Below are 17,857 nucleotides of genomic sequence, written 5' to 3' on the forward strand. Positions count from 1 at the left end.
CTTACAGGATCACTTCCTTAAAACTTCCAGAGAGAAAGCTGCAAAACTCTTAAGAAACAGACTTGGTTCCAAACACATGAGATGTGTGCTGGAGCCTACAGCCCACTGAGCACTGCAGTGAGAGCCAGCTTCCTCCAACACCCAGAGGGGTAAACATGATTCCTCTCTTCCTCCCACCAATACACTGTCAGGGTAAATCCCTATTCCCCCTCTCCTCTCTTAGAGAATAGGAAACCTGTAAGTATACTGAACCCCATTCCAGAGCCAAAGGCTAATGATCACACTTAAACTGGCAAATATTTATCAGATACACACGAAATGCCATACCTCTGCAGATAAGGAATTGCTGTCAGCATAAGACCCTGAACTAGACCTGGAAGGGGTTACCAGATCTAAACCATAAGAGCGAGCGAGACCACTATCTAGGAGCTACACACAGCCGGGGAGAGCACAAGAACAGCAGTGCCTGCAAGGGCCTGCAAGGGAAGAGACAGGAAGGAGCCCAGCCAGTGAGGGCCTCCACACCAGGGTCGTTGCTAAGTGGTTCAGGATATGGGGAGTCCCAGGAGGTTCTCAACAGGTTTGTCCCATGTGTGGGGCATACAATACAGAAAGGGAAGGAGAACAGGGAAGGAGGCCAGCAAAGAGCAACTGATCAGGCAGATCAGGGCTAGACCAAGTCAGAGAAGGCAAAAACCTAGGTGAAACAAATGTTATGGATTCTATAAAAACAAACAAAAGAATCGAACACCAGCAGTGAAGCCTCCAGATGAGACACAGAGCCTGAGTTCAGCCAGATTCTCCGCCTCCTGGCCTCCCTTCTGACATTGCTCACCTCTGGAGCCATCTGTCCGATGTATGAAACTGAGAGGAACGAGTCCCATGGACACCTTTTTAGAAACACGCCATTGCGAGTGACATTTTCGGGTGTCAAAGTTAGACTTGTCTGCTGGCAGATCGAATATGCCCAGCTGACGAGAGACTGCAACACCAACAATTATAGAAACAACTCAACAAACTCAAGAGACTGCAAAACAAACTCAAGAGGCTGCAACACCAACAATCATAGAAACAACTCAGCCTCGGATCTGGAACTCAAACCGACCGCTCTTTCATCTCGTCCAGCACATCCAGCAGACAACATGGTAGGCCCCTGGAAAAGGGCCCTCACTTCTCAACCACAGCAGCTCAGGGGAACTGGAAGGAAGCCAAACTTCACGACCTTTCAGAGAAGCAAGTGGTGAAAATACCATACAGGTACAGGACTTCTCTGTGCAAGAAGACAGCACAAAACAGCACACATCATGTGACTCCCCTTAGCTGCACCACCAGACAGGCAACACTCACCTACAGAGACGGACGAGATCAGTGGCTGCCTCCGGGTGTGCTGACAGGAAGCCAGCCTAGGAAGGGGCTTGAGAACAAAACAAAACAAACAACAGCCTGTCTTGGGTGAGGTTGACTGTCCATGTCTTGGCAGGGTGCAGACTACAAAGCACACATTTGTCAAGAATGCATCAACTAAGATTTGTACATTGTATTTCCTATAGGAAAACCATAAGACGTCTCAAAAAACAAAAAAGGAAAACCATATCTCAAAGAAAAGATCAGAAAGCAAATATACAATATTTATTATATACAAATAAACTTACTATATTCACAACTATAAATAAATGTAGGAAGTATATGAATATGTGTATACACACATATAGACTGGATTCTTAAGACCACTCCTATGGAGGGGTAAGAGTTTCGAGACAAACTAAAAGCTACCTTATAAAATTTGTCCTTATGTTGCAGGGCTGGGCATGAACCTGAAGAACCTGTTGTTCAAACACATAAATGAGTAGGACACGACCTATCCAAAATCACACAGCAAAGCAATTTCAGAGTGGTGACCAATCCCAGACGTCCTAGGTCCCCGCCTGAGACATATTTCTCTGTTTGAAATGAGTGCCAGAAAAAGCCAAGAAAACAGAAACTAAAGGTGGTTTAGGGAACAGCTCCATTAAGCCCTCAAACCAGGAGCTAAGCCAAACTATTCTTCCTACCAAGCAGTCTGAATCAGGAGATTAACTTTCAAACAATAAAAGTATTTACCCCATGAGTGAGTCAAGCACCCCTCTACCAAATGGCATCTGGCTACCTCCTCATCGAGCCTGTCTAACAATAACAAGCAGTCAAATGAAATGACTGACAAGAAGCTGTGGGTAAACAGAAAGCCCTGTGGCTGTCATGACACTGACTCAGTGTGGGACCCTGGGAATCCTCCTACTGTGGCAAAAGCACAGTTGCCTTTGTTCAGATCACGGCACAAACTGGAGTAGCGTCTCTCTCTTTTTTTTTTTTTTTTTTTTGCATATTCTTTGTGGGAGGGTGTTTTGTTTTGTTTTCTGAGATAGGGTCTTTCTGTGCAGCCCCAGTTGTATGGAACTCACTAGGAAGACCAGGCCGGCCCTTAACTCATAGAAATCTGACTGCTTCTGCCTTCCAAGTGCTGGAATCAAGGGCATGTGCCACCATGCCCAGCCTGAATGAGATACTGGCCATGGGGGACCCTGAGAGAGCTTCAGGCGGAGAGCTAATTACCACAAAGACCAAGGCAGGCTCAAAAGGTTGGAACTTTCAGTCCTTAACAACCCCACCCCACTGAAGGGTGTGGCTCTGAAGCCAAGCCAGCCTCCGATACCGATGTGTAATCAACCATGGCTACCCTGCTGATACCTCCATGGTGCCCTAACAGATGGACTGTAAGACCCCAGACAGGAACATGCAAAGGGGCTGGGAGATGGTGGACACAGTAAGGCACAGATGCCTCATGCTGGTCCCCCTTTTCTTGTCCTAGGCACTGTTCCATTTGGCTGTTCATGGGCTGAATCTTTTACATCAGTGTGAGTAGAGTGTGCTGAGTTCTGTAAGCTGCTGTGGCAAACTATCAAGCAGGAGGAAGGAGTCATAGGGTTCCTACCTCGGAGCTGACTACTCAGAAGCACAGAGGTAGTAACCAAGGCTCACTGATGCACGAAGTGAGATAGTTGTAGAGGAGTCAACCCTACCCAATGGGGCCTGCACCCACTCCAAGCAGTGGTAGAACCGAACAGTAGTACAGGACTCCCAGTTGGTGGTGGTGGGGAGGGGGTTCACATTTTGCTGTCAGAAGTGTTTATAAGGGTAAAAACAGCATAGGCTTACCCTCTCTGGGCCTGTTTCCCTTGTGCAAATGAGAGAGGCCAAAGGAAACTGGGACTCTTTTATCTGGAACCCTGTGATTCTTTGAGTGGCTGGTTTAAGAATTTTCTGAAGTTGGGGCTGGAGGGGTGGTTCAGTGGTTAAGACCACTTGCTCTAGCAGGACACACATAGTGACATAGTGACTCCACCACCTGTAACTCCAGGTGCAGGGACTGAAGCCCTCATCTGACCTTGGCAGGCTCCAGGTATGCCTGTGGTACACGCACGCACACACATACACACACACACACACACACACACACACACACAGGCAAAACACTCACACATGAAGGGGGAGGAGAAGGGGAGGAAGGGGAGGAAGAGAAGGAAAAGGAGGAAGAGGAGGAAGAGAAAAAAGAAGAGGAAGAGGAGGAAGAGGAGGAGGAAATATTTCAGAAGTTAACCTAAGAATCTGACTCTCTCTCTGAAAGGCACTAGCAAATTCAGCTTTCAAATTCCCCAGCAGCACAATTTCCCAGGCCACATTTCCTTACTTTGACTAATGATCTGCCAGAACTATATGATTTATCCCTGCAGTAGCAGCAAAAGAACAGGGCACTTAATAGTATTTCTACCGTGGGTCCCTGTTCTCGTCGCCAGCTCTCAAAGATGCACAGCCCAACTTTCTGAGATGAAACCTCTGAAGCTGGATGTGGTGGCTCATATTTCTATCTCAGCACTCAGGAGTTTTAGGCACAGAGATTATTGTGTCAGTTGAAGGCCAGCCTGGGCTACAGTGGATTCCAGACTGTTTGGAGATAGACTGAGTTGTTCTCTATTGCACTTAATTTAAAAACTAAAACCCCAAAGAGAATTTTTGACATGCCTCCCAGACTACCAAGCCAGCATTTCACTAATGGTTAAACAGCAGCTGGCAGCCGGGAATGGTGGCTCATGCCTTTAATCCCAGCACTCTGGAGGCAGAGGCAATAAAATATGAGTCAAGCCAGGCACAGGGTTGTGCACTGTAGTCTCTGCTGCGTAGGTGGCTGGGTTGACAGGATCACTTGAGCCCAGGGGTCGGAGGTCACTCTGAGTAACATATCAAGTCCACGTCTCTTTAAGACAAACAGACAACATCTATGCATATGAATGATATTACCTACCTAGAATTTTGTGAAAATTAAACAAAATTAAGTTTGCAAGATATTTAGCCAAGGAGAGCTGGGGACATAGATCAGTAGTTCAGTGCCTAGCATGTGCAAGGCCCTGGATTTGAACTCCAGCACCATAAAAGCAAACAAACCACAAGGTACTTCTCTGGGATCAGGAGGGTCCTAAGGGTGGAAAAGTTAAGCTGAGAAGCAGAGCAAGGAGATGGCGGGGAAGGGGGCAGAGCAAAGAGTCAACCTCCTCATATCAAAGGCCACAAGAAAACCTGCTAACTAAAGAGTAAGTTTTGAAGCCTGGTGCAACAGTGCACATTTACAGCCCCAGCGCTGGGGGACAGAGACAGGCAAATCTTGGGGAGTCACCCAGCCAGGGTAGCCAAAATGGAGAGTTTCAAGTTCAGTGAGATTCTGTCTCCAAAAATATAAAGTAGATGGGCTAGCAAGATGGTTCAGCAGGTAAAGGTGTTTGCTGCTACCAAGCCTGAGGACCTGAGTTCAAGCCCCAGGACCCACCTGGTAGAAAAACAGAACCAACTCCCACAGTCTATCTCTTAACTTCCCCATGTGTACAATGGTGCATACACTCACACACCTCCACACATAATAAATAAATGTAATAATAAATAAGGTGGACAGTGGTAGGGGAAAACACCAGATGTTGACCCCTGACTGCCACATGTACAAATGTGGGCAAACATCCCACACACACACACACACACTTAGCCCTCAGTGGGATATCTATATCTCCCTCCCCAAGTCTCAGAGAACACCAAGGAGAAAGGGACAGCAGGGACATAGAGCTGAAGAACAGGTCTGATATTGTCTTCTAGATGTGACATCCTGTTGCACTTTTAAAAGTTTCTATATGTCATGAGTGACTCTCTCTCTCTCTCTCTCTCTCTCTCTCTCTCTCTCTCTCTCTCTCTCTCTCTGTGTGTGTGTGTGTGTGTGTGTGTGTGTGTGTGTGTGTGTGTGTGTGTGTGTGTGGTGTTCCTCAACATGCATACAAGTGCCATGGCATGTATGTGGTAGTTCTGTATTTCCATACTCTGAGTCCTGAGGATTGAACTCAGGTTCTCAGATTTGACAGCAATTGCCTTCACCTTCTCTTAAACTCAGAGCAGCTCTGATTACAGACAATGATTGGGCCCAGCACCATTGTGCCATGAAAGTGGAGGGCCTCAGTGAGGAGGCCTTGCCCATCCCTGAGGGTTCTTTAACAGTTAACAGTTGTTATGGGGGAGGAGTTTACCAGGTTCCATCCCTCTTTGAGTACTTGTAGGCAGAAAATGGTTGTAGGAGGGAGAGACTGTTTTATTAGTGTCCACACAGGTAAGTTAGTTACCTGTGCTTTTGTAAGTAATCCTAATTAAACTCACTGGTTCACAGAAACAAAATACCCAGGAAAGTAAGAGGGGGGGCCTAACTGGGCAGAACAAGGCAAGGACTGGGAGGAAAAAGAGAGGAAAACGGGAGTGATACACTCAAAATACAGCAAGAAGCGCCATAGAGGAACCTGTTAATATGTATAACCAAGGGGCTGGAGAGATAGCTCAGAGGTCATTGTCTGCTCTTCCAGAGGTCCTGAGTTCAATTCCCAGCAACCACATGGTGGCTCACAACCATCTGTAATGGGACCTGGTGCCCTCTTCTGGTATATAGGTGTACATGCAGGCAGAATGCTGGATACATAATAAATAAATCAAAAAAAGTATGACCAATAAAAGCTGGGCATGGTGGCCCACTTGGGAGGCAGAAGCAGGAGGGTCCCTGTGAGTTCCAGGCCAGCTTGGTCTACACATCTCGGCTAGCTAGGGATACACGATGAGACCTTGTCCAGCCCTACAAAGGGGAAAAAGGTACAAAAAAAAAAAAAAAAAAAAAACAAACTTAATCCAGGATTTGAGGAGGAGTCAGACAAATTAGTCCTCATAACTCCAAGTGTTTTATCCTTAGGCTCCACTAAAAAAGAAATAAAAGCATGACACCATAGGCAAAAGCAGCAAAAGACAGATTGGAATGAAAACTGCTCACTGAAGGACACTAGCAACAAAGTAAAAAGCTCCTACAGTGAGGTGAACATTTGCTGTGGGATTGATACCCAGACTACACAGGAAACTCCTAAAGCTGAACAAAATTAACATCTCAAAAACTAGGTAAAGAACTTGAGCAGATCCTTCTCCAAGAAGATAGTCAGTAGCAACATGGAAAGATGTTCAACATCATCAATTAGAGAAATACAAATCAAAACCACAATTAGGGGCAAAGGATGCAGCTCAGCATCAGAGCAACTGGCTTGCACTGTTATGAGGTCTTGCATTCAACAACGCACAGCACTGTAAAAAAAAAAAAAAAAAAAAAAAAGGTGAGGAGAGAGCATGCCTCGCTCAGTACACGGGCATTACCGAGGAAAGCAGCAGAACTGAGAATCGGTTGTTAATGAAGATGGGGGATGGAGTTTGTACGCTGCTGGTGGGAAATCAAGTGTTGTACCTGGGAAACCAACATGGTGGATCCTCAAAAACTACAAATGAGGGTTGGGGATTTAGCTCAGTGGTAGAGCGCTTGCCTAGCAAGCGCAAGGCCCTGGGTTCAGTCCCCAACTCCGGAAAAAAAAGAAAAGGGAAAAAAAAATACAGGTGGGGCTGGGGATAGAGCTCAGTAGTAAAGCACTCACCTGGCACATGTGAAGGCCTGAGGCCAATGCCCTCAGAGTCACAAAAAGTTAAAAATGAATTACCACATTACCTACCAATTTCACTTCTGGGTTAAATTAGTCCAAACAAATTTAAAACAAAGATATGAACAGATATTTGCACACTCATGTTAATAGTAGCATTATTAACAGCAGCCAAGAAGCAGAAGGAACTGAAATGTCCATCAGTGGATATGGACAATGGAATGTAACAAAGCCTTTAAAGGGAGAGACAAACTGACACACTCTAATACATGAACCTTTAAGAAGTTCCATATGAGGGGCTGGGGATTTAGCTCAGTGGTAGAGTGCTTGCCTGGGAAGCACAAGGCCCTGGGTTCGGTCCCCAGCTCCGAAAAAAGAACCAAAAAAAAAAAAAAAAAAAAAAAAAAAAGAAGTTCCATGTGAAACAGACACAAAGGACAAATCCTGGATGGTTCTTCACCCGCAAGTCCTAGAGAGTAATGTTCACCATAACTGAAGCAGAATGGCGGTTACCAGGGGCTGGGGATGGCGCCCAGGTGAGTGGTCATGATGGATGGTGGTGATGCTCCACACAGAAATGAGCACCAGGACCACTGTATTGTGTGTTTAAAATGGTTAAACGCCCCCGGGCCAAGGGACAGCTCAGTCATATAAGGACCTAAGCCTGATCCCCAAAACCCACATAGAAATTCACTAGGAACAGCCTTTAGTCCCAGCAGTTGAAGGCAGAGGCAGACAGATCTCTAAGCTTCAAGCCAGCCTTGTCTATATAGCAAGACTCCATCTAAAACAAAAATGCTCCTCCACGTTCCAGAGACAGCCACATCTCCTCGGGCAGTGTCAGCCTCATCCCTCACACATGATGGTGAAGGAAAGAGTGAATGTATTTGGCCATACTGGGTGCCTGGTTACCAGGGCTGCCTTCTCTGCCTCTGGCAAAGTGGAGATTGTTGCCATCATCGACCCCTTCATTGACTCAACTACATGGTCTACATGTTCCAGTATGACTCTACCCACAGCAAGTTCAACTACACAGTCAAGGCTGAGATGGGAAGCTCGTCATCAACAGGAAGCCCATCACCATCTTCCAGGAACGAGATCCCGCTAACATCAAATGGGATGATGCTGGTGTTGAGTATATCATGGAGTCTACTGGCATCTTCACCACCATGGAGTAGGCTGGGGCTCACTTGAAGGGTGGGGCCAAAAGGGTCATCAAATCTGCCTCTTCTGCCAATACCCCCATGTTTGTGATAAGTGTGAACCATGAGAAATATGACAACTCCCTCAAAATTGTCAGCAATGTATCCTGCACCACCCACTGGCTAAGGTCATCCATGACAAGTCTGTCATCATAAAAGGACTCATGTCCATAGTCCAAGTCATCACTGCCATCAGAAGACTGTGGATGGCCCCATTGGAAAGCTGTGGTGTAATAGTTGTGGGGCTGCCCAGAACATCATCCTGTATCCACTGGTGCTGCCAAGGCTGTGGGAAAGGACATCTCAGAGCTGAATGGGAAGCTCACTGGAACTGCCTTCCACGTTCCTACTCCCATTGTGTCCATTGTGGATCTGACATGCTGCCTGGAGAAACCTGCCAAGTATGATGACATCAAGAAAGTGGTGAAACAGGAATCCAAGAGACCACTAAAGGGTATCCTGGGCTACACTGAGGACCAGGTTGTCTCCTGCAACTTTAACAGTGATGTCTACCTACTCTTTCACCTTTGATGATGGGGCTGGTAGGTATTGCTCTCAATGACAACTTTGTAAAGCTCATTTCCTGGTATGACAATGAATATGGCTACAGCAACAGGGTGGTGGACCTCATGGCCTACATGGTGTCCAAGGAGTAAGAAGCCCTGGATCACTCACCCCATCAAGGACATGAGATCAATAGAGAGGCCCTCAGTTGCTGAGGAGTCCCAGTCCCAATTAGCCCCCAACACTGAGCATCTCCCTCATAGTTTCCATACCAGACCCCCATAATAACAGGAGGGGCCTAGAGATCTCTACTCTCTTGAATATCATCAATAAAGTTTGCTGTACACACTCACACAGACACACAGACACACACCCAAAGACACACACATACACACGTGCACATGCACACAGAATACAAAAAGGAGCACTGGGGAAGCAAACACAGGATCCTTGGAGTTCATTAGCCAGCTACTCTAGCCTAATTTATGGGCCTCAAACCAATGAGAGACCTCACCAGTTCCTGAGGAGGACATGTGAGGTTGTTCTCTGGCCTTCATATACAAACACAGGCATAAAAATGGTGCTACATGAATATAAATTATGTTATATGCATTTTACTAAGATGTTTTAAAGAAAGAAAATGACTGGACACAGGGTCCTTCATAGAACAATCCATTCAGTGCATGAGTAAAACTAGGCTACAGAAGAACATTTTGCTTTTCTGTTGGCAATAACCAATCTGTGAGTTGGAAGGCAGACTATACCACAAACAGGAGGAGGCTCTCAGAGGGCAGCTTGAAGAAAGACGGTAACAGACTTGATGTTCAGATGGAGAAAATCAATAAGAATCTTTTGCCAGGAGAAAGAAACACTACATAGTGGCAAAGTCTGAAACTAGCTTGTATAAATCCTCTTTCCTAAATATAGTAAGGGCCAGAGAGCTGGCTCGGTAGTGGGTAAAGGCACTTGCACACAGGCCTGATGACCCGAGTTCAAGTCCTGGATCTAAAAATGACAGGAGAGCACTGACTCCTAAGCAGTGTCCTCTGACCTCTACCAGGCACTTTGTGGTACTAAGCACAGCTACACACATTCACACACACACACACACACACACACACACACACACACACACACACACACACACACACACAAAGATAACTGAACATACTCAAACACACACGTAAGATAAATAAAAGGAATTAAACCCAGCTGTGGGGCTGGAGAGGAGGCTCAGCAGTTAAAATCACTCACTGTAATTCCAGACAACCTGTGTTTGGCTTCCAGCACCCTCACGGCTGCTCACAACCATTTCTAACTCCAGGTCCAAGGGATCTGATGACTCCTTCTGGCCTCCCTGGACACTACATATGATGCACAAATATATACATACATACATACATACATACACACACACATACACACACACATACATACATACATATACACACACATGCACAAATAATAAAATTTTTAAAAGGAAAAAAAGAAAAACAAGCTGGCCCAGCCCCCAAAACTTGAATGTCATATCCTTCCAGACTACTGGGTCAGTCAAAACATTCTGGCTGATTTATCTGCCAGGCCAAGAGCAACATCCCTATTGTGATTCTCCTCAAAGCACAGTGTTTATCACCCCTCCCTTTGAGAACCTCAAATCTAAGTCAGAAAATACATAACTAAATATAGAGAGGTTATACCGGAACAAGTTGAGAGGGTAGAGGATATTGCTTTCCAAGAAATAAAGACAAAAACAAGGAAAATCTCAAGGAAGTTTATGATGAGAATTTTATTCTCCTTTGAATTTTTCTGCTTTTCCTATTTTCTTTGTGGTTGTCACTGATTTTTTTTATATGAGAATGTGAACTATTCCAAATAGTTCGTCGTGACACTCCTAGAGGCCCTGTGCTTGCAGAAATTAAGCAGTGGAGGAGAAAAATCAGTCGAGCCCTCCTGTGTCCTTCTAGTCTGGTGTTTTATAACCTGTCCAGGCAATGAAGAATGAACCCCAGACTTTGTCCCAGGACTCCAGTGACCTGCCCCTTTCATCTCTGATGGAGGTTCTTAGGAAGTGTCCCTATCTCTGACCTTGGAGCAAGTGTCACTCACTGTCTGTAGCTAATTTCCTAGTAGGACCTACTTTTTTCATTCTGAACAGGTAGGGCTTTGATGCTAAGAAAGAATGATCTTAGGGGTTGGGGATTTAGCTCAGTGGTAGAGCGCTTGCCTAGGAAGCGCAAAGCCCTGGGTTCGGTCCCCAGCTCCGAAAAAAAGAACCAAAAAAAAAAAAAAAGAATGATCTTTATGTTCCTGTCATAGGCAGCCCAGTGAAACTCCTGGAGCAGGGTGTTCCCTCCCTACTAGTCACGTAACCCCAAGTAGGTTAACGCATTTTTTGTGCTACCTTGATGGTTCCCATCTGCAAATCAGAGATGATAACAGTGTCTCTTTACACCAGTGCTATGAAACAAAATGATTTTTTTAAAGATGTATTTATTTATTATTTATAATTACACTGTTGCTGTCTTCAGACACACCAGAAGAGGGCATCAGATCTCATTAAAGATGGTTGTGAGCCACCATGTGGTTGCTGGGATTTGAACTCAGGACCTCTGGAAGAGCAGTCAGTGCTCTTAACCACTGAGCCATCTCTCCAACCCAAATGAAATGATTTTAAGATGCAAGAAGCATTTTACTCTTTTTTAATGCTTTATTAATACTTCCTCCTCTCCTTTATTCTCTTACTTCATTAACCTGTCCAATCTTACCCCAATCACTTTGTCTTACATGATCTAGGGACCTATCCAAGTTCTTTGTTTAACTGAACAACCTGGGAAATGCTTAGCTAGACATGTACAGGTGGGCAATATAAAGCCACTGAATGTCTGAGGAAATGAGTCTTAAATAATCACCCTTTAAAGATGGCCCCTCAATGTCCATATGTAATGTCTGAAGAAAGATAAAGAAAAGATGCAAAGAAATGAAATATTCCATCTATAGCAATGGTTCTCAGAGTGTGCCATCGAGAAAGCAGCATGGTTAGGGAACTGATTAGAAACTCAAACTTCTAGAGCCTGCCTGGGAAACTCTGAGTGGGGCCTTAGCAGGCCTTCTGGATTCTGATGCTGACGAATTATGCATTCAGTCCAAGAAGTGACATATGGGCCAGTGCCAAGTGGGCACTGACCAGGAGCAAATTCCAAGCTTCACTCTTGTCACTGACCTGCACAAGTCTCTTAGTTTCCCACAGCTGGGGTTTCTTTAAGTCAGCAGAAATGATGTCTCAAGTAATTCAGTGTTTTGAGGACTCAGGGATGTTCTGTGCAGACAGTCTGCATGTTGTTTTTGCTTAGTAATTTTAAGTTCCAAAGTGAGACGCTGTAAATTCCTTTTAGTCTCTTGGTATGTATCTTACACAGTTGTACTGAAAGAGAAAACGACAAGGCCAAAGGGCTTCTCACAACTGCCAACCATTACAGCACTCAGAGGGACAACTAATTATTCTTGATATAAATAGCCAGGCTAGAGTCCTTCCTTTCCCATTCATAGGACACTGGGAAGTACTTCATGTCCAACGCCACAAACACTGTGCCTGATTATCTGCCTCCTGTCTGTGGCTGAAATTCTTTGAAGAAAAGAGATAATCTTTGAATTGAAATGAGTATCTGAAAGCATGTCTAGCCAATGCAAGGGAAATGGTGTGCATCCGCAGAATGCCAGGGACCTGACCTGGGGAACTCCTGATACATGGCATTCAACTTCACCAACACTGAATATAGAAGGTTGACATTAAACAGTCACACCTTAAATTTGTTTAGTTTTTTTTCTTCCACACTTCTTGGCCTCAAACTACACAGTCTAGTCACGAGCAACTTCCAGAACAAAGGACAGGATCCATATGTGAAATGCCCAAATAGCTATGTCAGACTATGTTCTTGGCTGCCAGTACTACATGAGCAGACTAAGCACTGAACAAAACACCACCACATTAGAAGTCTACAATAATTTCTCCACCAACCACTCCAGCCTAGAACATGTTTAGTAAGGATGTTTTCTCTCCTAAAGGCTCCTTGATGGTAGCTTTTAAAGATCTGAATACCCACACTTGCATAGCACTCATAAGACCCTGGGTCCAAGAATATCTCCACAAATATCTGTATTGCCCAGGCCTAGGACTTTACAGGTACTCAGAAATGACCAAGATACATAGGTACAAGGCATGTGCAGCTAATAAGTACTTTATGGATGGGAAAATAAAATCTAGAAACTAAAAGCTGAAGCCAATTAGTAAAAGCCACATTTAGCACTGGCTTAAAATCCTAGCACAGAAAAAAATCATCTTTGATATTGCCCACCCAGAGCAGGGCTTCATCTTATCACCCAACCTTAGCTACCCCATTCCCCACCTCTCTCCTCACCATACCCTCCTCTTGGCCTGCAGAGGACCTCAGAGGACATACCTGCCCCTTCCTTTATTCTCTTCTGACATCTAAACGCCTACATCTCATCCAGTCCAGGCAGCTCTGTGTTTTCTCCCAAACCCCTAAATCCCAGGTCCAGAGATACTGGCTCTCTCACCTACGGGTAAAACAGCTGTTTCTCTCCTCAGAACCTCAGTTTCCTCATCTCTAAAGTGGGAAGAACAACCAATCACAAAACAGCTAGACAGAGCAAATGACCCTTGGAGAACTACTTTTAGCTACTGTCTTAAATATCTATCTATTTTATGTGCACGCGTGTGTGCCTGAGTGCATGTATGTGTACAACAAGTATGTAGGAGTCCATGGAGACCAGAAAAGGGCGTTAGGGTCTCTGAAATTAGAGTTATAAGCAATTGTGAACCACGTTGCCACTGGCAGCCGATCCTGGGTCATTTACAAGAGCAATTGGTGCTGTTGACTTCTGCCCTATCTCGCCTGCCCTGTAGCTGCTATTACATTTTTTTTTAGAAATTTATATACTTATTATTTTTATGTGTATGGGAGTTTTGCCTACACATACGTCTGTGTGTCACCTGCATACTTGCCGACAGTCCACAGAGCCAGAAGAGTCTTGAGTTCTTGAGACTGGAGTTAACAAATGGTCGTAAGCTGTCATGTGGGTGCTGGAAATCAAACCTGGGTCTTCGAGAAGGGCAGCCAGTGTTTTTAACTGACAAACCATCTCTTCAGTCCCTCAGCCACTGTTTTAAGCATTAACCTTGTGGTTGCTATTTCTGTATACCCTTTCCCCATCCTCAGAACATACCATTTGTTGCTGCTGATGGTTTCTTGGAATAGGGTCTCGTATAGCCTATCACAGCCTCAAACTCTCAATGTAGCTGAGGTTGGCTTTGAACTCATAATCCTACTGGCTCCACCTCCTCCTAGGATTACTAATATTCACCACCATTCACAGCATAAGTACATACTTTTAAAAAAATTACAACACCAAAAATCACCTTTACTCTTTGCCACTATCCTACAGAATATCCACTAAAATTTCAATCTGTCAACTTAATATTTTTATAAACTAAAATGACTGAGGCCCAGCTGCTGACTAGTAGCTGCCTATCAACACGGTCCCTTCAACATCTTCATGATGACTTTTTTTTCTTATTTATTTATTTTGTATGTGTTTGCCTGTATCTATGCATATGTACCACGAACATACCACAAACACCAAAAAAAGAGTGTCAAATCCCCTGTAACTCCAGTTAATCGATGACTGCGAACTGCCATGTGCAAGAGGAACAAGTACTCATAGTAAGAATCACCTGGGGCTGGAGGGATGGCTCAGCGGTTAGAGCACTGACTGCTCTTCCAGAGGTCCTGAGTTCAATCCCCAGTAACCACATGGTGGCTCACAACCATCTGTAAAGGGATCTAATGTTCTCTTCTGCCATGCAGGTGTGCATGCAGCTAGAGCACTCATATACATCAAGTAAATAAATAAATCTTTTTTAAAACCTATCCTGCCCTTCAAATGTCTTTTACAAGCAATAGTGGATCTAAGGCCTGGGAAGGTACTTTCCTTCACTGCCCATAAACCAGTCAGATCACATAGTCTCTTCTGACAGAAAACCCAACCCTGACTTAACTGTTCTGCTGTGAACAGAAAGAAAGTCCAATTCACTGAGTCTCTACAATGTTCTAGATAAGAGACCAAGTGCTGGTAGACATGAACCCTTCAAAGCAAGCACTCTGAACACAGGACTCTCCCCCACCCTTCCCTCCTTTTTCTCAGCAGACAGTCACTCTCAGGCTTGGAAGGCCTACACAACCTTCTGAGGTTCCACAGCCAAGGTCATTCGACTCAGGTCACATCTAACACATTTACTTATCTACGTCCATTCAAATGCCCTACATTCCTTACTTCTTACTACATTCCGTCCTTCATATGTTCCACCTCCCCCCTCTAGCACCCCTTCCTTCCTGCCAACCCTCTAGACCCCTGGCTTCTCACTGGGTTGAGAAGTGAGTTTGGACTGCAGTGAAAGGGCACTTGAAGACAAAGCAAAACAGAAAGGAAATGAGTAAGAAGAACGGAGAGAGAGACAGTCAGGTTGGCAGAGATGACTCGGTGCTGAAGAGCACTTGCTGCTCAACCATGAGAACTGAGGACTGGATCCGAACACCCATATCAGCCAGATCACAAATGCCTGTAACTCTGCTCCATGGGATCCGATGCCCTCTTCTTCCTATACACATCTGTTTACACACTCACATAGACACATGCACACACATACGTAAATAAAATAAACCTTTTCAGAAAGAGAGGGGAGGCTGGAGAGATGACTCAGTGGTTAAGAGCACTGGTGCTCTCCCAGAGGACCCAGATTTGACTCTCAGCACTCACATGGCAGCTCAAAGCTGTCTGTAACTCCTGTTCCAGGGTTCTGACACCCTCTTCTGGCCTCTGTGTGCACAAGAAATGCAAGTGGTATATAGACATACACGAAGGCAAAACAAACACATAAAATTGAAATGTTTACATGTAAACAAGCACATATATATGTTTATATATAAACACATAAAATTGACATATTTACATACATACATACAGAGAGACAGAGAGACAGAGAGTTGAGTGAACAGAGAAAGAAGTGTCATAGAAGTGAGAAAAGACTTTTAGGTTCCAGCATCCATGATCACTTAAAAGACACTTTATCAAAAAGGAACGGAATGCTCCTAAATGCCAATTAACAACAGAAGAAGCCTCGGTAAGTTTGAAGGCCTTTCTAACAACAGAATAGGAGGCTATAAATTCTTAAACAACATAGAAAGTAAGCAAGTCTCTACTGCCTGAACTAGTCAGAACCATAAGGATAATACACATCCCAGTTCATGAAAGGTGATTTCAACCAGCCTGCAGACCCAGCTTTAATTTTAAAAAATTTTATGCATGTGGGCATTTTGTTTGCCTGTCTGTGCACCATTTACATGCTATGTATATAAAAGGCACCAGAAAAGGGCAACCAATCCCCTGGAACTGAAGTTGTAGCTGGTTGTGAGCCATTGTGCAGGTACTGGGACTTGAGTCTGGATCAACAGCCAATGCCTTTAACTGGTGAGCCAGTTCTCCAGCTCCAAGACACAGTTTTGACTGATCTGTTGGCATAAGCTCCCACCTTGAGTGAAAGGCCAAATCGTTTGTTTATTATTTATTACTTGCAGTGCTGGAGATCAAATCTAGGATTTTGCATGTGCTACGTTAATGCTCTACCAGTGAACTATTCCCCTGTCTGCAAGTGGCCTTTTCAGTAAGGAAACTTCACAGTGACCACATGATTGTATCTTTGCCTGTGCTGTTCCTTATGCTGCCCATCTCTAACTCCTTATACTACTGACAGAAGCTCTGATTACCCTACTACCGTTTAACTTAATATAGTGGGAGAACAACTTGATATCAACAAGAAGATTTAAAACTTCAGAACTTGAAGAGTCCCACATCTTATCTCCGAATACCTCCTGTGGCAGACAAGGGAACTTTAAAACATAAAGGGCACAAGGTCAAGAGGAGAGTCCCTGGCAAAGTCACTACTGGAGTCCAAGTTTCCGGGTTCCAGTGGAATGCTTATCAAAAAGCAGCACTGCCTCCCTTCTTTCCTAGGAGGCCTACAAGGCTCTGCAGCCATGCCATCCCCCTGCCAAGCCAGTCACTTTTCCGGAGCGCCTCCCCCATCCCAGTCCCTCCTACAGCTGAGTTGCAGATCAAATTAGAAGTCGTGTAGCATGGGGCATTTCCTGGGAAAGTGCCCAGCCTCAGAGCCATTGGTACCAATGAGCAAGGACAAGGATGGAAGGAGTTACATTCCACAAAGGCTCTGGGAGACAGAGGCCCTGGGAGCAGATGCAGTGAGATGCCTGGAGAAGAGTACTCGCAGTGACATCTCCCAAGACACAAGGGTAAGTAGACCAGCATGGACACTACTTCTGGGGAAAGACTTGAAAGGCTGGGCCCTGATAGGTAGGGATGCGGGGAGCCTCTCTAAGTCCAATTTGCACCCCAGGGGAGCCTCCTTGTAGGGTGAGGTGGCACCAGCGTCAGGCAGAGGCCCCGTGACAGGGATGCCCAGTCCACCTTTGAGATGACACCACTTATTGGCAGAGGCCCAACCGGCACGTGAGGTGATATCAGTGCCGGGAGGAGGCCTGCGGACCTCACCAGCCCGGTCAGCCGCTCTGTGGCTCACTCGACGCCTGCCCCACGCGCGGCCTTACCAAGACACTGCCCTACAGGGGTGCTGAACGGATTCCCCAGCAGGAACTCCATCTCGGCGGGCCTCGTTCCAGCCCGGACGCCTGTGTGCCACGGGTCTCCGCTGCCCGCGCTGCGCTCTGCCCTGACTGACACTTGCCCCCGCCCCACCCTCGGGAACGCTGAGCGCCGGCCTGACCTCGCCCTCTGGGTGCATCTCTATTGGGCAGCGTCTACCCAGCCCACCTCCGATTGGACGACACTCCACTCTCAGTGAAGTCCCACCCACCCCGCGGCGTCCGATTGGTCACGAAGCAAGCTAAGTCACTGGGGTCTCCGTCAGCCGTAGCGGCACAACCCCCGGACCCGCCTCCAATCGAAAGGCCGTTCTTTTTGATTCATTAGCACGTTGGTCAGTCTAGAGAATCTTTACGATTATTGGATAAAAGGTGT

At 45.6% G+C, this 17,857-nt stretch overlaps 2 protein-coding genes across 10 annotated transcripts in view; one reads left to right on the forward strand and one right to left on the reverse strand.

The window, feature by feature from the left end:
• Positions 1-17,562, reverse strand: part of Tom1l2 (target of myb1 like 2 membrane trafficking protein) — a 121,981-nt gene extending 104,419 nt beyond the window's left edge. For 2 of the 5 annotated variants that reach the window (XM_006246508.5, XM_006246506.5), the window contains exon 1: positions 17,428-17,562. In XM_006246508.5, the coding sequence (XP_006246570.1) occupies positions 17,428-17,479 (52 nt within the window). In that variant the 5' untranslated portion in view covers positions 17,480-17,562. The remainder of the gene's footprint in view (positions 1-17,427) is intronic. The other 3 variants (NM_001399549.1, NM_001399550.1, XM_039086309.2) reach the window with 2 other exon arrangements.
• Drc3 (dynein regulatory complex subunit 3) overlaps positions 1-17,857 on the forward strand; it is a 78,858-nt gene that overhangs the window by 19,922 nt on the left and 41,079 nt on the right. For 2 of the 5 annotated variants that reach the window (XM_063268617.1, XM_063268614.1), the window contains exons 1-2: positions 1-8,766; positions 16,381-17,112. The exon at positions 1-8,766 is cut by the window's left edge and continues 19,922 nt beyond it. The gene's annotated coding sequence lies outside the window, so the exon portion shown is untranslated. Of the gene's footprint in view, positions 8,767-16,380; positions 17,113-17,716; positions 17,854-17,857 lie in introns of those variants that run through there. The other 3 variants (XM_063268618.1, XM_063268619.1, XM_063268615.1) reach the window with 3 other exon arrangements.

Source organism: Rattus norvegicus, chromosome 10 (genome assembly GCF_036323735.1).
Source record: "Rattus norvegicus strain BN/NHsdMcwi chromosome 10, GRCr8, whole genome shotgun sequence".
Lineage (NCBI taxonomy): Eukaryota > Metazoa > Chordata > Mammalia > Rodentia > Muridae > Rattus > Rattus norvegicus.